Source organism: Mesoplodon mirus, assembly GCF_964341445.2.
Source record: "Mesoplodon mirus genome assembly, chromosome: 5".
In the NCBI taxonomy this organism is placed as follows: domain Eukaryota; kingdom Metazoa; phylum Chordata; class Mammalia; order Artiodactyla; family Ziphiidae; genus Mesoplodon; species Mesoplodon mirus.
In genome coordinates, this window is record NC_138980.1 from 178,479,624 (window position 1) to 178,503,231 (window position 23,608).

At 39.7% G+C, this 23,608-nt stretch overlaps 1 protein-coding gene across 2 annotated transcripts in view; it reads right to left on the reverse strand.

The window, feature by feature from the left end:
- The window catches only part of ADCY2 (adenylate cyclase 2), a 436,230-nt gene that overhangs the window by 202,769 nt on the left and 209,853 nt on the right, over positions 1-23,608 (reverse strand). For both annotated transcript variants that reach the window (XM_082623793.1, XM_082623794.1), the window contains exon 4: positions 16,737-16,886. In XM_082623793.1, the coding sequence (XP_082479919.1) occupies positions 16,737-16,886 (150 nt within the window). The remainder of the gene's footprint in view (positions 1-16,736; positions 16,887-23,608) is intronic.

The window sequence follows — 23,608 nt, forward strand, 5'->3', positions numbered from 1 at the left end:
ATATGGTGTAACCATTATGATGACAAATGCAAATGGTTTATATTTATCTCTCTAAAGTCAAAGGTAAGTTTAGATTTAAAAGCAAAATCAAAATGCCATGGCTTAAAAAAGAAATGTTTAAGGAAGTAGAAAAAATAAAAATACTTTTTAAAAGTTTGTGTATTTAATTGTGAAAGACAAAATGATGGACATTTCCTGTAAGCATAGGCACCAAGAAAACTGCCCCATAGAACAATGTCATTCAGTGTAGTATTGGAAGCTCTTGATACCAGAAAATGTAAAAAAATTAAACATATAAAAACATAAAGTGTAGTTTGAAAGTGATTATCATACCAGGAAGAAAGCACTATTAGAGTAAATAGAGAATTTCCTGAGGGTCTGGTTACAAGATAAACACACATCCCAACAATATACTGTTACAATATACAGCATACTGTTCATAGACAGACAAAAGTCATGGTGAAAAGAAAATAACCTTTTCACAGGAACCTATAAAAATTTCAGAATGAACTTATTAAGACTGAGTGGGATCTTTGCAGAGAAAACATTAAAAGCTTTGCCGATTGAGTTAATGATACAGTTTGTAAATAGAGAAATCCAACATTTCCGAATGGGAAAGTTATAGGAATATATTTAAGAACCTGAAAAAATGATACACCCCAGTCTATGCAGAAAAATAAAAGACGAAAAATAAATCAAAGAAAATTCTAATTAAAATATATATAAAAAGGAAGGGTGGTGGTAATCTTGCGAGTTACAGGAAATACCCCAAATACAACAATTACAACGTGAAATTACTAAGACATGGGCACAGAAACAAACTCCTGAATAAAATAGATTTGGCCTAAAAACTTAAAAAGTTGATATATGATAAAATAAACATCATCATATTATAGAACACAGAAGGATAACTCAGCAGAAGGAGAAAAACACAGATTCAAATCTTACACTGTGATTGTTATTCTTTAAGTTTGGGGTGTTGGGTAATCTCCGTGCTTTTGATCTGCATTTTTTTTTTTACAACTCCAAGTTGATTACAAAGCACTGTACACAGAGCTTCACAGAGTCTGAGAATCCTGGGGCAGATGGAATGGGCAGTTCGGGTCCCTCACGATGCACAAACACTTTAAGCACATCCCTGACAGGTGATGAACCCGCCTCCTGAGCACCTGTGAAGGAGCATGTAGGTTCCCTGCTTCCCAGGAGCTGGAGCACTGCCCAGGGAGAGGGGGTGTGAAGGGAGCATCAGACCTGGGTCCTCCCTGGAGGGCATAGGTGACACTGGGGACATACATGGTAGCATTTGATTTTCAAATTTCTCGTCTCTCTACTCAAGGGGTGTCTGGTGAAGAAAGGCTGAACAGGTACAGAACTTTCTCTGAAGCATCAGAAAAGTAACTTTTCCAAACCCCCTCCCAGCTGGAGGATGGTATTAGCCATTACTTCTTTAGATATAGAAGACAATTCAGCCCATGACTCTCTATTTCACCAGAAAAGATAGTAAGACATGAAATGATTAAACTCATCATTCTCTAGAGAAAATACCCGCAAAATATCTTAAAATTGGTATTTCTCTTTTTTGGCATGATAGTATTCTTGATTTGTCCTCTCTAGCCTTCAATCTCATGTTGTTCATTTCCCAATGAAATAAAATCAAACCATGATGTCAGCAAAGGCAAAAGACAGTTGCTATAAATGCTAATCTACATGGCAAACTACGGGAACATTTTTCCGGAAAGCATATAAAAAGCAAACTTTATTTAAAAGCAAGTTTATTTTTTTTTCCATTATTCATCAGCAACTCTGAGAGATCTTTCAATTCTCTCTGGTATAGAAGTTGTTACATTTTATATTCATGTATATCAGCTGATGAAGTATCAATACATTGCTCTTTAATGGAAGGATTCCCCTCTGTTTTTCAGTAAGCATTCAAAATCCCACTCAGAGCTTTTCAGGAATCTCACTCATTTGAAAGGGTTACACCTTCAGAGCCCAAGTTTTGAGCTCCATCTCTCTGCCCCTTTTAAAGAGTAGACTCTGTCCTTGACATCTGTCTCTCTGTGCTGACCCATCCTTTGGAACACCCAATCCTAAGTATACCCCCTAAACATTTTTTTCTCAGCTTGATAATAACATTCCCCAGGAAAGAGCTGAAATAGTAATTAAGCTCTGTATTCATCTACATCAAAATCTGACGCTGTTTTTTTTTTTTACAACTTTATTGGAGTATAATTGCTTCACAATAGTGTGTTAGTTTCTGCTTTATAACAAAGTGAATCAGTTATACATATACATCTCTTCCCATATCCCTTCCCTCTTGCGTCTCCCTCCCTCCCATCCTCCCTATCCCACCCCTCTAGGTGGTCACAGAGCACCGAGCTGATCTCCCTGTGCTATGCTTCCCACTAGTGTAAGCTATTCTCACAATTGTATCCATGAGCCCAGTATTTCAATACAGGCTAGTTTAAATGCACATTCTCCAGCAGATCTGGAGCAACTTAACAGGGTGGGTGATTTCATGCTTGTATTTTACCTTTGACATAAAAATTGCATCGTTCATAACACACACATACACACAATTCTGTGTGTGTGCTCCCTACTGTAAGGATATTGCTCACTTCCATGACAATGAGGCTAAAATAACACACATTCATAGAAATATTTTAGCTAAAATTACACTAGAAACTTCTGGGGAGAGGCATATGGGCCTGAGAGAACAGGAGATTGCAAAGTTTTGCTGTTTTTCTTTATTCTTTTTGAGGATTTAACATGACCAAATATTACTTATGGAAGTCATGAATAACCAAGTAACTGAGCCTCCTAATGGAAAGATGTAGCTGATAGCACCTGGGTTCATTCAGAGCTGCCGTGTAAGAACAGTTCAGAGATGACATTTAACCTGCAGAGAATTCAGAAGAGACAAAAGGAGAGATTTATGAATGGTGGATCAAAATGGCATAGGAGCTCTGAGGAGTCCAGGGGTTGCTATAAATCATTCGGAGTCCAAAGTATCAGAAGATCCTGTTTTGGGACCATTGATAATAAAAAAGTTAGGCTAATTACTTCCACATAGCTATATAATTAATAATGGCATTATAGGGCTTCCCTGGTGGTGCAGTGATTGAGAGTCCACCTGCCGATGCAGGGGACACGGGTTTGTGCCCCGGTCTGGGAAGATCCCACATGCCACGGAGCGGCTGGGCCCGTGAGCCATGACCGCTGAGCCTGCGCGTCTGGAGCCTGTGCTCCGCAACGGGAGAGGCCACAACAGTGAGAGGCCCGCATACCTCAAAAATTAATTAATTAATTAATTACTTGCATTATAAAGGTTGAATGCATTATAAAGGTTGAATGTAGAAAGAGAAGGGTGGGGGGAGAAAGACAGCACAGGATACACGGATGTATCTTGACACATCTGGAGTGTCATAGTACATGTCCTTGCCTACTCCATGTAGGCAACTGTACCAGGGTATAAGGATACAAAGAAAAATAATGAAATAATAGACAGCCCCGCCACCAAAGGATCCACAGTCAGGTTCCAGGATGGCAGGAGCGGGCCCCAGGTAGGCCTCTGGAAATGAACCCCAGAGTCACTTCGTCTGGTGGTAAACTCTCGGGCAGCTGCCAAGATGGCGGCCACATTTTGACACCTAGTGACCTGTGGATGGGAAAGGCCATTAGTAGGAGCCTGGGCAAGGATACCTTCACTTGTGGCACCTTTTGCATTATGTGAGTGGGTTTTGTGTTTTGTTTTAATGCACTTTTCTTCCTCCAACCTTCGGATCTTGTCCCTGAGTGACAAAGATTTCTCACGACAAAGCTTGTCCAAGGAATGGCCATTTCTTTCAGGGCTGAGATGGTTGCATGGCCTGCGGGCCTTAGATTCCATCAGATTGGTCTGAGTCAATGAAAAAATATTCCTGTTCTTATTCTACACTACTCCTCTAGAAAATGAAGTCATCTGGCACACAACGCACCAGAAAGGAGCCTAAAACAGGACTGGAAGTAACAACAAAGAAAATTCCATTCTGAGGCCAAACATTAGTCCCTGGACTCTTGTCACTTGGAATCTGGCTAATCAAGATGTGCAGGGGTCCGTGGACAATAGTAAGAAAATCTCAATGTATCTGCTGCTGCTTTTTCATGCTGAATCTTAAGGAGGTGGCTGAAGCTGCCATCTACTGCTCTTTGTTTGTGCTTTTCAATTCAAATAATTCTGTGGCTTGCTGATGGATTTTTATCTTCAGGTGAAATGCCTAGCCTTGCTTTTCCATAATGAGAATTATGTTTTTAGTAAAACTGTGCAACCTTGAAACTTTTACACTCTGGGTAGTGATCCTCCCAGGAATACGGTTATAATGGCACATTCATTGATATGTAATCTTTTTTTTTTTTTTTTTGGCGAAAAGGATGAAGTATTTTTCCTTTAACATTTAGGCTTATGGTTTCAATTTAATGGGTTTCTAAAAAATAGTTAACCCAAGTTGAGGCTTGAGTTTTTGTCTTAATTCGTTCTCTTTACTTTACCCATTGGCCTCCCAACTTTTTTGTTCCCTTTCATGGTTTCCATGTTGTTACTATTTGCCTATTTACAAAAAACTCTTTTTCATTGTTTCTATTTGGGTTCAAAACTTTCTAGTAGCTATTACCAGAACATGAGCCAGCATACACACGAGTCAGCTGTGATTATTTAGTAACTGTAATCCAGGAACTGAGTTGCCTTTCTAGAAAAATCAATCAATCCCTCTGCCCATCCCTTCCTGAGAATGATTCAATGATTCAGAATAAAAGAAAGACACGTTGGGAAAACTATGTAATATAATACAGTAGAAACTATTAATAGCTTAAAATGTACTGCCAGAGATGCCACAGTAAGTATGTAAGACAACATTGTTTTCCATCTTGTGTAAAGAAAGTCTTGACCAAACAAACTGCTCCGCATTTTTAGCTTCCTTTTCCTGCTACACATGTCAAAGGAGCCGTCAAAACTCGTAGCATGCCCTTCCTCACCTCCCGTTCAATTTAACCCCTCTGTCCGGCGACCACCATGCTGCCAAGACCAATGGTCACTTCTTCACACACTGCCCTCTGTGACTCACCATTTGACTAAGTTGACTGCTATCCCCCTAAACTTCCTTTTTTGGCTTCTACTGAACCACACTTTCTGGCTTTTCTCCCATGTAATGGGTGATCTTTCTCAGTGAATGGCTAACTCCTTACCCTCTATCTCTTTTCAAATATTGGTACGCTTTGGGGGTTTGGCCTAGGTCATTCTTGTCTTTTCTAAACCTAATCTCTCCCTAGGGGTTCTCATTTCATCCTTTGAATACCAACTATACGCTGATGTCTTCCAAATTTACATTTTCAGCTCCTGATTTCATTTACAACTGCCAGCTAGGCATCTCCTCTGGGACATAAAATAGGTATCTCAAACTCAACTGTTCAAAACACAACTCGTGATTTCTACTCCACCCCCTGATAAGTATTGTTCCCAAAGACTCTGATATCTAAGGAGTGGCACACCAACCATGATCCAGTTGCTGGAATTCAAACTTAGGGATCTCTCTTGATTATTTTCTTTTCTTCTCACCCAACATTTAATCCTACAGTAATCCCTACTGGTTTCATTTCAAAATAGGTCCTGAATCTGTCCACTCTGATGCAAGCTGCTCTTAGCTCAGGTCTGGACTACTGCCGTAGCTTGTAATGGGTCACCCTGCTAACCCTCCTTCCTCCTCTAATCCATCAAAAATATATGCACCCTTATGTTCACAGCAGCACTATTCACAATGGCTAAGACATGGAAGCAACCTAAATGCCCATGGACAGATGAATAGATAAAGAAGATGTGGTACATGTATACAGTGGAATACTACTCAGCCATAAAAAAAGAAAGAAATAATGCCATTTGCAGCAACAGGGATGGACCTCGCAATTATCAAACTAAGTGATATAAGTCAGACAGAGAAAGACAAATATATGCTATCACTTATATGTGGAATCTAAAAAATGATCCAAATGAACTTATTTAAAAAACAGAAACAGACTCACAGATAGAAAACAGACTTGTGGTTGTCAAGGGGGAGGGGGTGGGGGGGAGGGATGGACTGGGAGTTTGGGATTAGCAGATGCAAACTATTACATATAGAATGGATAAACAAGGTCCTACTGTATAGCACAGGGAACTATGTTAAATATCCTGTGATAAACCATCATGGGAAATAATATAGAAAAAGAATGTATATATATATATGTATAACTGAATCACTTTGCTGTACAGCAGAAATTAACACAATGTTGTAAGTCAACTATATTTCAAAAATAAAAAATAAAAAGAATGTTAACCAGTTCACGTCACTGCCTTGCCTTATTTAAAAACCTTCGGTGACTTCCCACTCCATGTATAATAAACTCACAAGTCCTTAACACACCTTGTGAGGCCCAGTGTGTTGTCTGGTATCTGATTGCTGCCTCCTTCTCTCTTCTCTTCTCGTTTCCAATGATCCCACTGACCTTTATGCTCCTCAAACAGGCCAATCAGTATCCTAAGTCTAGACCTTTGTAGGCCCACTCCTTCTGCTGAGAGCATTTCTCATCACATCATCATAGGGCTGCATATTCCTGTGATTCATGTTGCAACACAACTGTCACATCCCCAGAGAAGCCCCCCTGACTGGCCTCTCCAATGCACCACTCTACCTACCCCACTAAGCTTAGTCACATTATCTTTTTGTATCTTCTCATGAAAATTCTGCCTTCCGACAGTTATGGTCTGTCTCCTGCCATTCAAAGGTAAGCCCAAAGACAACAGGGGCCTTTAGTCTGCTACTAAGATACTACTCTATTCCTTGGGTTAATCCCCTGGCACATAACAGATAATCGAAGAAAAAACTCTGAAATAGAAGTTTAGATACATAAGAGGGACTTCCATAACCTTCATAATCCTGTATTTAATGGAAGAATATATGTAAAAACCCTATTTTAATTTAGTAGTTTATGCACAGGTTTATATGCGTGCCATTACCTTTAATATTCTTCATATTTCATTCCTGAGTGTATCATATAGCCCTACATTCCTTCACATTTATGGAAAACATAGGTTTGGGGGAAGAATTTTCACATCCAATAACATACATATATTAAATGGCCAATAATAGACCAAAGGATTCTTCTTGAGAAGCACAAGAACAAAATTTCCTAAAACTCTGAGGATACTCAGACAACTTAAAAAGGGAAAACTCCAAAGAATAACACCTTCTGAAAACATACATGCATTAACAAAATTCTAAAGCTCCTAACTCGTAGTTTTCAATGTGTTATAAACATTGGGGAGTGCCTTGATTCAGCAAGCACAGCCCTAATGCAATGGGAGGTGTTTTTATCTGTGACTATGCTTATGATGATAGACTCTTAAACACAAATTCAATAACTTTAGCATTTTGAAATCAGCCCCATGCTGGTGAGCCCAAAATGCCTTTTTTCCCCATTAACAGGTATACTGGACTATCTTTGACTCCGTTTTCAGGAAGAAAACTATGATTGCAATCACAGAAGATCTGACATTTGACTTTGATTTTGGAGTAGGACACACATTTTCTCCTGTGTGTGACAAATACCAGAAGAATGGTTACTGCAGCCAGAAGGACTGATTCTGGAACTCTTTTTTATTGGGTTTGTTTTACTCATATCAAATGATGTTGAACTTACTTGAGTCTTTCCATTACATTATCCTTTTCCTATTATACAATCTTACAAGCATCAAACTACTGTGTCACAGGCTATAAAAAATAAGTGGTCTCCAAGAAAAACTCAAAACTTTCAGAAGCCAAAAATATCAAAACCAGATGCTCTCCTGAGGGTGCACCTTCTGGTTTTTTGTTTGTTTGTTTGTTTTTGTTGTTTTTTTCTCTGTGTGTATGTGTGTGTGCTTCTCTAGTATTAAAAACAAACATTAGCTTGTGATAATCTGGAGCAATATAAATGTTCCCCAGGTGTTTCTCCAATAAGACAGGTGAGTGGCTTCCTCACAATGGACATTAGATTGGGGTTTTGCTCAAGGATCTTACAGGGAGGAAACTTCTGGAGGTTTTATTTTACCATTTAGCTTTTCTACTGTCATGATATAAATAGGCATTTGCATACATTGCTTGATTAATTATTGTAACCATACTTTATTTTTTTCCTTTAGAACAGGATGTCTAACTTTTTAAAGAATGAACACTGATGCTATTTTGAGCTCCTATTACTAATCTCCTGAAATGATGCTCTTCATTAGGCATCAAGATTTGACATTGTTTCCAATGGTCTTCCTCCTATTTCCCCTTGACCTTTGATGTACAGCTGTTGATTCCTCCTTAAAGGAGCCAGAGTACACATTCACAGCATGGCCTTCCTTGTAGTCTTTGAAAATATGTAGTGTTCTCATCCATTCTAACTAAAGAACTCATCAGAAAATATTGCAGCCTTGATGATTTGAGGGTTACTTATTTTTTTTTTCTGGAATTGATTTTCATTTCCCATTTATAAGCTCCTATAAGCATCATGGCATAACCTGTAACATCCCAAAATATCTTGCCCTGGTATTTCTCAATGAAACATAATATCTGATTTTTGAGAGAATTTAAGCAATCAATAGGATACAATGCCATGCAAACTGTTAAAGCAATTCTTTAACTTCATTCTGATGCATTCGAATGGCAAACACTGGGAAGAGAACTCTTATGAAATCTCAACTCTTCATTTTTTCAACTTCCAAGCAAAACATAAGTGTCATCTTCTACATCATTCGATCTTTCACTAGTGAGTGGTGAGAAAAAGTGGTGACTCACATAAACTATGTCCTTTCCATCGAGGGACTGATACCAAGAGAAAAATTTGTAATTCATCACTTAATGAAATGGAAACAGGTGGCCACTAAGAATGATACAAGTTATGACTCCATCAAGGAAGAGATACTAAAGAAAAAAAAAACGACACAAGTGATTATTAAATAAAACAGAAAAAAAGTGGATGGGGTGGGAAAAAAGTTTAACTCATAATCTTTGAGGATGTAAGTTGGGGTTAGCCTATCTGAACCAAACTGTATGTACCGTGTGATGTTTTGTGTTTCTCATCTTCTGCTGTCTCCGCTGGGTGCACGATCCTACCCAAAGATCATGGAATAACATTTATACTGAAACTTGCTGCTTTCATTCTTCAGGAACTGCAGTGAGAAGGTCTTGCTTGCTTGAACTCTTCTTGGGCTCTCAATGTCCAATTAGGTTTTTATCAAGAGGCATTACTTGATTTGCATTTCTCTAATGATTAATGATATTGAGCATTCTTTCATGTGTTTGTTGGAAATCTGTATATCTTCTTTGGAGAAATGTCTATTTAGGTCTTCTGCCCACTTTTCGATTGGGTTATTTGTTTTTTTTTAATATTGAGCTGCATGAGCTCCTTGTATGTTTTGGAGATTAATTCTTTGTCAGTTGCTTCATTTGCAAATATTTTCTCCCATTCTGAGGGTTGTCTTTTGGTCTTCTTTATGGTTTCCTTTGTTGTGCAAAAGCTTTGAAGTTTCATTAGGTCCCATTTGTTTATCTTTGTTTTTATTTCCATTTCTCTAGGAGGTGGGTCCAAAAGGATCTTGCTGTGATTTATGTCATAGAGTGTTCTGCCTATGTTTTCCTCTAAGAGTTTGATGGTGTCTGGCCTTACATTTAGGTGTTTAATCTGTTCTGAGTTTATTTTTGTGTGTGGTGTTAGGGAGTGTTCTAATTTCATTCTTTTACATGTACCTGTCCAGTTTTCCCAGCACCACTTATTGAAGAGGCTGTCTTATCTCCACTGTATATTCTTGCCTCCTTTATCAAAGATAAGGTGACCATATGTGCGTGGGTTAAGCTCTGGGCTTTCAATCCTGTTCCATTGATCTATATTTCTGTTTTTGGGCCAGTACCATACTGTCTTGATTTGGTTTCCTTTTATTTCTTTTTCTTCTCTGATTGCTGTGGCCAAAACTTCCAAAACTATGTTGAATAATAGTGGTGAGAGTGGGCAACCTTGTCTTATTCTTGATATTAGTGGAAATGGTTTCAGTTTGTCAGCATTGAGGACGATGTTGGCTGTGGGTTTGTCATATATGGCCTTTATTATGTTGAGGAAAGTTCTCTGTATGCCTACTTTCTGGAGGGTTTTTATCATAAATGGGCATTGATCATTAGAGAAATGCAAATAAAAACTACAATGAGATATCATCTCACACTGGTCAGAATGGCCATCATCAAAAAATCTACAAACAATAAATTCTGGAGAGGTTGTGGAGAAAAGGGGACCCTCTTGCCTGTTGGTGGGAATGTAAATTGATACAGCCACTATGGAGAACAGTATGGAATTTCCTTAAAAAACTAAAACTAGAACTACCATACGACCAAGCAATCCCACTGCTGGGCATGTACCCTGAGAAAACCATAATTCAAAAAGAGTCATGTATCAAAATGTTCATTGAAGCTCTATTTACAATAGCCAGGACATGGAAGCAACCTAAGTGTCCATTGACAGATGAATGGATAAAGAAGAAGTGGCACATATATACAATGGAATATTACTCAGCCATAAAAAGGAATGAAACTGAGTTATTTGTAGTGAGGTGGATGGACCTAGAGACTGTCATACAGAGTGAAGTAAGTCAGAAAGAGAAAAACAAATACTATATGCTAACACATATATATGGAATCTAAAAAAAAAATGGTTAGAAGAACCTAGGGGCAAGACAGGAATAAAGATGCAGACGTAGAGAATGGAATTGAGGATACAGGGAGGGGGAAGGGTAAGCTGGGACAAAGTGAGAGAGTGGCATGGACATATATACACTACCAAATGTAAAATAGAGAGCTAGTGGGAAGCAGCCGCATAGCACAGGGAGATCAGCTCAGGGCTTTGTGACCACCTAGAGGGCTGAGATAGGGAGGGTGGGAGGGAGGGAGATGCAAGAAGGAAGAGATATGGGGACATATGTACATGTATAACTGATTCACTTTGTTATAAAGCAGAAACTAACACACCATTGTAAAGCAATTATACTCCAATAAAGATGTTAAGAAAAAGAAAAGAGGCATTGCTGTGAGATGCTTCACCCTGGACTCCATGTACCAATTCAGATGCAGACAGGCAACTGGGGGAAATGCAGTGTCATGCCCTGTGTGCAGCAATGTCCATTCTGCTCGTGAAAAGTAGACTTCTGAACGTGGTGAGATGGAACTGCTAAGAGTGTTAGCAAGACTCCCCATCTCTTCTAGCAGACAAAGCAGAACATTTCTCTGTTCAATCTGTTTGCTTCAAGGAAGAAGGGAACTTATTATGGAGGGCATTCAGGAGAAGGCAGAACCGGCATCAATCACTACCTGCCCCCCACGCTCTGCCTCAGCACGGTCAACGGCTTGGCCAGGGTGGCAGCTGATTTCTGTTGCTTAAGTTAGTGCGTTAAGTCATGAGAGTTCAATGCAAGACCAGCTACTGATTACTTTCTTAGCAGGATACCATTCTGGACGCTGAAAAGACTGTTTCTTAAATGTGGCAAAAGATCAAGTAGAAGAACTTCCATCAGAGGTAAAGAAGTTAGGAAATTTGACCAAGGTCACACTGAAAGATGACGTACGTAACTAGGATTCAGCTCAGGTGGCCTCCAGAGTCCACTACAGAATGGAAATCAAGCCACAGACAGATTTAACACTGCAGCTTCTTGAGGAAATGATCTTTCATGTAACTTCCTAACATTCTCATGGACAATATGTTCTTATCAGGGCAACACATTACCTAAGGATAAGCCAGGTAAATGTTTGCTATTGTCTTATGCTTTCTTATGTATCTAGTAATAGTAGTAACACAGTTAACTAAAAAAAAGTCCTTTATGGATGGGAAAAATCTCTATCCTCGGAGATCACTCCAAACAACCTAGGCAGAACAAACATGAGAGGCAGAAATAACAACACTTACTAGCTGAGTGATCTTGGACAAGTAACTTGACAATTACTTTGTTTGTTTTAAGTGAGAAAAAGGACTTAAGTCATAGAGTTGATAAATAAGTTAAGAAGACAGGGTAGTAGGCTGAATAATGAACCTGCAAAGATGACCCTGTTCTAATCCCTGGAACCTGTATGTTACCTTACATGGCAAACCCAGAACTCTGCAGATGTAATTAAATTAAGGACCTCAAGATGGGCAAATTTTCCTGGATTATCCTTATGGGAGGCAGGAGGGTTAGTGAGAGAGAAGCAAGAAGATGCAAGGGCAGAATCAGCGATTAGACAGGAGGGTTGGAGAGACAGACAGAGAGATCAGAAAATTCTATGCTGCTGAATTTGAGGATGAGAGAAGGGGCTAGGACCCAAGGAATGCAGGCAGGTTCTAGAAGCTTGAAAAGGGAACTAAACAGATTCTCCCCTCAAAGCTCCCAGAAGGACCTCACCCTGCCAATACCCTGGCCAAACTCACAAGACTGATTTTGGACTTCTGGTCTCCAGAACTGTACAATAGTGAATCTGTTCTGTTTTAAGCCACTGTATTTGTGGTCATCTGCTACAACAGCAACAGGAAACTGATACAACAGTATATGTAAAAGAACTGGATAGACAACCTGGCACGTTATGAGGACTCAAAGAAATATCAGTTCCTTCTTTCTCCTTTTCCCTCATGAAAAGGGGCCAAATTTTAGCATCCCAAATCTACAGCAACTCCATCTACACTTTACCTCGCATCATAAATGATTTATGCAATACATTCGGTAGTGTCCTAATATTACCTGCTATCATATTAGGATAAAGATGGGTACATTTATTATCTACCCAACCATGGACACAAAAGGACCACTTACTTGCTCCATTGAAATCTGAAGAGAAGAAACACTTTTGTCCGAGAGACCAGAAGCCTACTGGTTCACTAATGGCCCCCATGGTGGGCTACAGATCCAGGAATAACATGGGGTCCACACCTCACTTGACTAGTATTCTCCCTCCACTGAAACACATATTGTGTCATATTCAATCCACAGGATGGCTCCAGAGGAAGGTAGGCCATATAAAGATTCTTTGAATTACATTACTTTCAAACAAAGACAACATATAAATTGAAGAGTGTTTATTTTCTTTCTATAAAAAAAAGCAAATTCAGTTTGCAGTCCTACAGAGGCAATATTTATTTCAACTGCCCAGGCAGTTAAGAGAGAGGGTTCCTGTTTTGCTCTGAATCCAGCTCTCATCAATTCTTGAGAGTCTATTACACACTCCAGGGAGAAACACCTGCTTGATAAAGAGGCTCTATGGCACTGACATGGTGCACAAGAAATGGCTTTTTCTGCACGATGTGAAACTTAAGACAAAATTCAAAAGTCACCACTTTCAGGCCCCAAAGGTGGCCTCAAGGCTAATGCGATGCATTAGTTTTCCCAGTTAGTAAAAAACTAAATATGGTTTTTAGTGTTTATCCATGAGGGCACTTTTAGGGCAAGAATACAACTCTGAGAAAATCTCTGCTAACATTTTTCATTCCCTTCTCTCTCCAAATCTTATAGCACAAATACTACTTTATTGAAACATGATTTTTAATCTCAAGATTTATCTCATTTGCGTCTAGGAAAAATAGCACAAAATTTGAAGAAAAGAAAGTACAGAGTTGAGCAATTTTGAAAAGATTTCAGAATCCCTAGCCACTTCCCAGTAATATCAACAATTTGTAGACCCCAGGGCGGTTGCAGAAGGGACAGCTTCCTGGGCTCACAGGACATTTGCCTTCCTCCCCAAGGATTAAGGATGACAGGGGGGCTGAAGCAGTGAAAGAGGCCCAGTAACTATGAAAGACGGCAGCCCTCAGCCTCTGGGAGTGTCAACTCACTCTGCGGCAACTGCAGATATAACACTAAAACGGATGGTATAGATTTTAACCAAATGGTGGCCAAAACAAATCATCTTGTAGCTGCTCAGCACACACCCCTACCCTGAATGAAGCCCTTTGAAGGACACTATTGTTTGTCCTAGTGACTGTGGATAAAGCAAAAATGGTTTGTGGTATATTCAATATCTTGTAATAACCTACAATGGAAAAGAATCTGAAAAAGTATTATATATATATATATATATATATATGAATCACTTTGCTGTACATCTGAAACACCTATATCTATATCTATATAGATATATATAGATATGGATATATAGAGAGAACATGCATAGAATATATATAACATACATAAAACATATATAGGTGTCTATGTATCTATATATATAGCTATAAATAGCTGAACCACTTTTCTGTACATCAGAAACTAACACAACATTGTAAATCAACTATACTTCAATAATTTTTGTTAAAACTGGTTTTTGGTAACGGGTGGAGAGGAAGTGGCACGTGGAATCCTTGCACCTTAATTTGGTTTGTGGCCACACCAGGCCTTATGGTCTCTGAGACTGCTCCTCTGTATGAAGGATACCTAGATTGCCACTGGACAATTTTTATTTGTTTCCTTAAATCTGTACGATCACACTTTACTGATTTTATTAACTATGGAAATTTTTCATTCCCATTCAATTACATACTGGTCTAAAAATATATATATATATATATATATATATATATATATATATATATATATATATATATATATATATATATATAAACATTTATTCTATTCTAGAAGCATATTTTCCAAAATCCTAACAAGAAAACTACTATATTCTGGGCCCAAGATCCTGAGAGCTGACTACCAAGTTTGGTAGCAAAATACATGTGTGGTGTCCAATTATATTTTATTAAATATCTTTAGTATAAGTTCTTTGTCTTCAAAGTGTCCCTCTTCTCTTTCCTTATTTTAAAAAGGATCATTGGATACTTTTCATAAACTTGTAAGTAGACGCCCTTATAATACCTCCCACGATGGTCCCATAAAGTCTGTAGCTCGAGGTATGCCTCACTGGTCTAGTTCTGGAGCCACGTAAGGTCAAAGCATGGCCCTTCTTGACCACTTGGATGACACCTGGTCCTGGTTGTTCAAGGTCTCTTCAGGGCAGGAAGCAGTGCAGACCAGATCAGCAGTCTGACTTACCACTCTGTCAAGTCCGTACTATAAACATTAGGTTATATAAACCCTTGACTTGGAATTTCAGTTCTTTCTATAACCTTGGTGCAAGTGATGGAAAAGAAAGTTAAATATGACTGACAGGACCAACCTGATCCAGTCACTGCTGTTTGAAAAAGGATACCATCTCTCCCAAAACATCTGAACCCTGTAGAGGGAACAATCGTGAACACTAAGTGCTGGGTGTTGAATCTATGGAATTTTCTAGAACCCAGATTTGAACTGCTACTGAACATGGATAAATGTCCAGTATATGAAGATACACCAGTTAACAGACCCATGTCAACAACTGTCTATTTCTCTTAATGTAGAATACAGAGTTTGATACACATAGGGACCAAAGAATTAAACATTAATATCTGAATACTTTTGCTACACATGTTGTAACACAAAATTCTTTTTTAAAATCAAACTGGGAGATTTGCTCATACCAGTGGGAAAGCAATATTGACAGCCACATTCCAGTACCTAGAATCATGCCTGCCACAAACTAGACGCTCAGTCAATATTTGTTGAATGACAAACAGACCTCCCTGTTTTCAAAAAGGAATCCAATTACTATTCATCAGTCCATACACAAATAAAAGTCTAGTGTCAATATTTAAAGGATTTTTTTCCTCACCACTATAATACATTTTGATGAAATTATATAAAATGGACTAACTCGATACAACTTAACAAATAATAATAACACATCTTTTATGTGCCAAATACTGATGAATGTGCTCAGAGAGGGGTTCACAGAGAGTCATGCCAACCATCACCTTTATAGATGGAAACTGGGTTCCTGCGGAAATACACAAACCCAAGTTTAAAAAAAACAAAAAACAAAAAAAACCCTATTCATATGGATATTCCACCATGACCTGAAGTTAAGCATGTCAAGTTCAGGACCCATTCCTGGTTTCGCCTCCAAAGCATATCTGCTTCACCTGCTCACCACCATCCTGGATGAGACCACATGGATCCTAGATGGCTTTGCTTCCCACATCTCCTACTATCTGCATTTCCTATTTTTTCAGTGCTTCGTCGGAGCCTATGTATTTCCCTGATGTATGTTTCCATGCATCACCCACATCAGTCACTGTAGGACAGCCCTCGACACTATAACAACTAGTTCCCCACCAGACCTTCCCTCCCAACTCCAATCACCTCCCTCAAGGATGAGCTCAGTCACCCCATCCCACTTCATTTCATCCCATCCCACTACAGGTGGAAAGCAGGCCCTATAGGAAGTGCTATTGACAACACAGGCAGATTTCAGGCGGGGCACACTCTTGCCACAGAGAAATATGCTTGAACCCCAAATGAGTGTCTTAATAAAGTGTCACTGTAATAATAATCATTATCATTATTATCTGAATGGTGGTTGATGTGGCTGTCAGCATGTGGGTGATCCTGGGGGTTGCTGGGTCTCAATCTGAAGATGTCATCTCTGCTTGTTGGTTCATGATTCAATCTATCCAGCAGACCGCCTGAGGCTGGGTGGGCCGGGCCATCAGATGGCTACTCTGGTTTCCTTCTGATGCCCGTGAGCGGATGAACTGCACACTCGACATGAGCAGTGACAACATCATTTCAACAATGTCTCAAATAACGTGGACATAAGATTGAACATGCATTTTACCTGCTGACGCTTTTCAAATTCCAACTTGATCCGGGACTTGATGCAGTTGCAAGTGTCCTGATACGTCTGCTGCAGCGCGAGTTCCATGAGGTGCTTATGGTACGCCCCGGCCAGGTTCCCGCAGATGAAGATGATCACATTGGCCAGGATCTGAGGACACAAAGAGCCACTCAACAGAGCGCCCATTTATCATTCAAGAACAGAACAACCACACAGTGCACATGAGCAGCAGTCTTCAAAGACATGACTCTGCCTGAGGTTAATTTTATTTCTGTGCCCGAACTAACATTTTTATTTACTTAACAGAAAAGGATGCCATCCCCTTCTTGGATCCGTGCCCTCTGACAGGTCACTTTGTTGTCTCTCCCTTGTCTCTGGGCTCAGCCATGTGATTCGCTACAGCTAATGCAATGTGGGTGGGAGTAATCAAGTGCCAGATCCAGCCCAGGTTTAGAAGGCCTGGTGTGTTTTGGGTGACAATCTTGTGTCTCCTCAGGAAAAGACTAACCCACTGGTCCTGGGAAAATGAGAAACTCATGGAACAGAGACACTCAGCCAACCCATAATCCACTATCAAGGCCACTGAGATTTCATGGTTGTCATACAGCATTACTGTGATACTAGATGATACAGGTTGCCCTCACATCAAACCTGTATTCACTGAGCCTTGAGAAGTTATATTCCCCATTACTTACTGTTTATATAGGAATATAGGAACCTTTCAAACCATATAACTTGTTGCTCTATTCATGATAAAAACCATTCATGTTCACAAAAATTTGTGACGGAAGGGAAGAGAAAAATATATAAAGAAAAACTACAAAGAACCTATAACTGCCTTGCCCATGAAGAACTCGTTGCCATATTTTCTTTTGTCAAGACCGTTACCTTGTTCCAAAGGAACCAAGTTCATTCTGAATGCAGTGTTTTGCTTTGCTTTTTTAATTTAACACTTAATCTGATTTTTTTCAGATCATGAAAATTCTGTAGAAACAGGATTTTGAATGCTTATATAATATTCAGTTCTATGACTATATCATAAGTTAGTTATGTCTATACTATCTTTATTAAAATTCTTTATTTATTAATAAAGAATACTTTATTACTTTATTAATATTCTTTATTAATATTCTTTGCATTTGCTTTATGCTACAGTGGTCAACCTCGTGTCTAAAGCTTTGGCCTCATATTTAATCATTTCTCAGGCTCAATTAGTAAAATACACTGAGTTGAAAGCCCTGAATATTTTAAAGTTCTTGATACATATGGCAAAATTGCTCTGAAAAAAATGTTCCATTGATATTCTCACCACCAGTGTATGACCATGGTCATTTCAAGGCCCACTATTAACACAGAGCAAGTTGTAATAATAAATAAAACTGACGATCATGTGTTCAGGGCTAGACCTGTGCAGGTCTGGCAGGGCATGCACGGTCACACCTGCAGAAAATGTCCCTCCGCCCTCACCCCCCTCCACATGACCTTTCCTCTCACCAAATGGGCACTCATCCCTTCAACAACAAAGGCAGAGCATCTGTGTCCAAAAGCCCTGTGCTCCTTGCTAAGGGTCTCCCACTGACACAGGTCAGCTTAACACATCAGTCAACTGACGCAGGGAGCATGCATGCCAGGACTCAAACACTCTTGGGGGAATTTTTATTCCTAAGCCTTCAAGGTTCCCATGACAGGACTTCGCAGAGAATCATGCCGTCCTCCCTCTGCATGGTGTAGTACCCCCGATGATTAAAATATTAGCTCTGTGCATTGCTGAGTGCATGTGTGTGTGCGTGTGTGTGTGTGTGTGGCATGCATCTGTGTGTGATTTGCATATGATACATGCAAATCATATGCAAATTATATATGTGTACATAATATGCATGTAAGATTTCTATGATGTGTATGGTGTGTGTGATTTGTATATGTGATATATCCATGTGACGTGTCTCTCTCTGAGTGATTCATGCATGATGTATGTATGTGGTACACATGTATACCTGGTATGTGTTATGTGAATGATATGTGTAATGGATGTGTGCATGTCATATGTAATTTATATATGGGATAAACGTGTGGTTTGGGGTAGTGTGTGTGGTGTGTGTATGTCATGTGCACACGTGACACATGCATGTTCTCTGTGTGTGCCTCAGCACAGAACAGGGGAGCAGTGTGCTCGTCTTCGGTGTTGCTCCCAAGCATGTCTAGCTGCACAGGCTCTGTTCCTTCCCACTGCCGTCCTTTCCCACATCATTCCCGTGGACGTCAGTCCTTCGAGGATGTGGGAAAGCTCGTGAACTTCCTGGCTTCCTGCCTGAGTACAGGTCATTTCAGAGCCGGGCCCAGGGGTGCACTGTTAATTTAGTCCTGTCAACTTTGCTTCTGCAAAATGACCATCTGCTTCACTGAAGATTCTTCAGACCTTGACATTGCTGGGTTTGCTTTGAAGAACAGTGACCCAAAGGATGCAGGAACCAGAAGGGCCAACACAAACCAGACTGCCTGGAATTAGAAAGCACCAACTCTTTCCTTATTAGGTGCAGCTGAAATAATACTAAAAATAACTGTGATTATCTAAGAGAGCTTCTTCTTTTTCTCCTTAAAAATGCCTTCAAACAAAGACGCAATTTTAGGAACTCACTTCCTCCAAAATAATAATGAAATGTAAGCAAGGGAACTGAATGAAGCCATCCCCTGTCCCCTGGCCTCTCTCAGCAGGGAGTACAAAAGGGGCATCTCGATTATAACACTGTCTGCCTGACCCAGTGCCCTGACAACTTTGCAATGTCATGGGATGGAAGGAAAAGCCTTCTTTCGCTTACTCATTCATCCATTCATCCATTTGGTCAATGGATGCTGCATTGCTTCAAACAACATGTAATTCAAGCCCTCCCTGACTATAGATAATTAGAAAGAATGTATTTATGGATTTTTATTTGGATATGTAAAGGAAATGCTTAAGAAACAAACAGCTAAGAGTTTTAATGCCAAGTAGTTATGGCCTTTCTCTTCTAGTGGAAAATTTAATCAAATTACAAGCATTTTTCTGATCCCTGCTTTCATCCTAAAATACCATATTCTAAGGTTAATAGAATTAGTCCTGGTATTTTAATAACTACACTCATTTACATATGTGATTGATGTCCTAAAGCATTTTTCCATCCAAAGGTTGCATTCATATAATGACTCTATAAAACCTAGGGCACAAGGAAGTGATGCGGTTAAGGTTTTCTTTTCAAAAATAATATCACAGCATTTTACTTCCTAGAGGCTGTTTAACAAAACACACAATAAAAAATTCTATTTTCACAATGTTGGATTTATTTTATAACATCATACTGTCTTGATGTTTTCTTTTATCTCGTTGCTTCATTTAGCTACTCTCACATCTGTCAGAAAATAGGAGGAGAAACTTAGCTTCCCAAGAGATGTCTTGGAAGAAAATAAATTGTTTAAGGTAATAATAGCAGCCAAGGTTCACCATGAAGTTTCAAATTAAGCCTTGAGATCAAGCTTGACCCACGATCCTGAATCTGTGCAAACCGGACTCTGCCCAGTTGTCACAGAAGCCTGGTTGTCTCCACCACTTTCCACTTCCCCATCTTCACTTGATGTGAGAGTGGGAAGATTGGTCAACACTTGTCAGTAATTCTCAGGAGATGCATAAGTAATCAGTCCTGTGCTGGTGGGAAGGCCGGTACCCACCAGCAAACTCTGACTCTGCTTCTTTCACAGCCATTACCTTGCCTTTCCAAACACACCTTGTTTTATCCTTGCAAGAGTCCAGAAAGTAAAACAGCCAGGAAGATGGACAATTTTGTTATTTCATTTTATAGGCAAAGAAACAGAAGTCTACAAAATTAAGAGACTGGAGGGCAGGGCTTCACCAGGCTCTCAGGATTACCCCATACCAACCCACATGTCCCTGATTCACATGGGCCAGGGCAGGTTGGTCTAGCACAATCCAACCCTCTACTTGGGTGTGGGAAAAGTATTTCTGAAGAATTTCTAAAGAGACATGTGTAAGTTTTGAAGCAGCTAACATCATTTTCCTTTACAAAGCATTTGTATTTGATGCTATAAAGCGCCTTCATCATTTAAAGTTCTTTTAAGTGGCTGCAGTTTGGAGACCACACGTCCATGGAGCATTTAACTATGATGCTGGTACATCAACGTACATTCAGAGGAAAGTAACAGGAAGTGAGGCTGTTTCTAAGTGGATCATGTGACCAAGGGCAAATGACCCAAGCAGGGTTATTTCACCCGGGAAAAGGACATTTAAGGATGTGAGCTCACTGTCTTCAAACATTTGAGAAATTATCACGAGGATTAGGTCACCACTCAGGTCATCTGTGACTCTTTTAAAGAGTTTTAAAATTGTTCAACACTCCCACCCTTAATCTTAAGTTAGGGGCTGCTGACTACAATGTCCACAGAGGTCAGCAGGCAGCATACATGCAAGCTGAGGGTCGGGTGAGGTTCCTGGTACCAGATGAAACCCCATCACTCAATACCATGGTTTCCCTATGAGCTCACTGCACAGGGCTGGAGGAGAAAGGATAGTACAGCCTTTAAAACAGGTCCTCAGCTTAAAACAAAGCAGATCATAAATATGCAAAAACACCAATTATAAGTCAAAGGAAAATAAAAGGGATTATAAGAACTTGATGAACCGAGCTGCAAATGAATATTCAGCAAGCTCACTGCATCTCATAAGCATCAAATTTGGCTTAAATAAAACAATGTTCTTGCTTAGGAGAGAAAATGATCAGGTAGAATTTTCCTTAACTGAGCTCTCAAACATGGCTACAGAGAATCCCAATTCCATCTCCTCAGCATTTCCTGCAACCCCCAAAGAATTAAATTTGCTATATGCCCTGGCCTCAGGATTTCTGTTTTTTATCAGCCTTTTAGTACAGACCAGAAACACTGTGCTTTGGCTATAACATCTAAGGATCCTCAGGTCACATGCTGGAATCTTCTTCTAATTTAAAATCCCTCCAGATGAGGAGTAGAGTCAGAAAATATTATGGGCTGAATGTCATGTCCTTCCCAGATGCATATACTGAAGCCTTCACTGCCAATATGATGGTATTAGGGGTGGGACCCTTGGGAGGTAATTAGGTTTATATAAGGTCATGAAGGTCTGGTCCCCATGATGAAATTAGCATCCTTATAAGGAAAGGAAGAGACTCTCTCTGTCTCTCTGTCTCTCTGTATCTGTCTGTCTGTCTCTCTTCCTCTCTCTGCCATGTGAGAAGGGGTGTCTACCAGGAAGAGGGCCCTCACCAGAACAGAATCATCAGCACCTTGATCTTAGCCTTCCCAGCCTCCAGGGATGCGAGAAATAAGTATCTCCTGTTTGCACCACCCAGCCTGCGTTGTTTTTTTATGGCAGCGTGAGCTAAGACAGAAAGTTATGAAGAAAATTGAAAAACCAACCACCTCAACAATGGGTGTTATTAGTGTTTTGGTTGGTTAGACTGGAATTGAAAATTGGGAGTCAAATGCAAATTGATTTCCTATGGAAATGACCACTAGAAATAGTACTGTTGGTTGTGATGGTTATTTTCATTATTCTCTTATATATTAGAGCTGTTATTATTAGGTCTTTTTGAATAGCATACATTATGCTATTTTTCCAGCTATATTTGGGCTAAAGGGCTAAAGAATCTTACACTTAGGCTTCAAGTTTGGTATCACAGCTAGATAAAATTTCAGGGAGGAGTTTGAGAGTCATTTGCTTCTCTCAGGAGTGTTCCATCAGCTCATTACAGGCCAGTGGGAAGAGATGGGCCTAGAAGAGACTCAAGATCTTGATAGAAAGTTCTTCTCACAAACTAAGTCACTGAGAACACACCTTCCCTAGAAGGGAAAGCTGGCTTCACCCTGCAGAAACCCAGACTTGTACTTCTCAGCTCAGGGATTGCAAATTTGAAACTGATGGGGAGAAAGCTAGCTTGATTAATAGTTTAGAATAACAAAAAGGAGACAAAACATGGAGTTTCCAATATTCAGAACTCAGTGGAAGAAGAAGGCACAAGCCTCCCTCCACCGAGATCTGTAGGTCACTCTGCTTTCCACAGAGGAGTGCACCGTCACACGTTTGTTCTCTCATCCAGGTTCTCTCTGATTTCAAGCACATGAAAGAATCTTAGCTTTCAGGGTTTAGTTCCTCTCCACCACGGGAGAGAGAAGAGCAAACAAATATGCTGTACAGAAAAGAGAGAGCTGCTAACTCAAGAACTCATAGCCCACTTCTCCTGTAGCCAAAATGGGACCAGTCATTTCCTTTTTTGTTGTTAACTTACTCTGTGGGCCATTTCTGTAAAACAACACCTGCAGACATTCTTCTCCCCACTCTCTTTGTTTCACAGAGCTCCAAGCCCAATTGGGAGTTTACCTGTGATTACAAAGGACTTTTATTAGAGTTAGTGTCCATCTGGTCCAAACTGTCTCCTGCCCTCCTGCTGGCACAGTGACGTCTGAATGATTACATCTGACATTCTGTCAACCAATCGATGATTAACTGAACTTTACATCTTTACTAGTACCCAACAGAAGCCACTCTCTCCTTGGTCTTTGTGAGTCCACATAGATGAATGAAAGTTAATTATTCCAAAGAGGTTACACTCTTTCAGAAACCCAGGGGATGAAGTGGTTCTGTATTGTCCAATGGGCTTAATAAATGCTGGTGTCTGGGTCTTCCTGAACCTTCTCTCCCATATACAATGACATATGCTCAATAGGAGAACACTTCTAAGTTCTGTCTCAGTGCGTTTCAAAAACTTTAGAAACATATAATTATATACTAATTAAAACTCAAATTTTATTCACCTTGAATCAGCTCACCTAAGGATCTGCACTAAGCAATACAA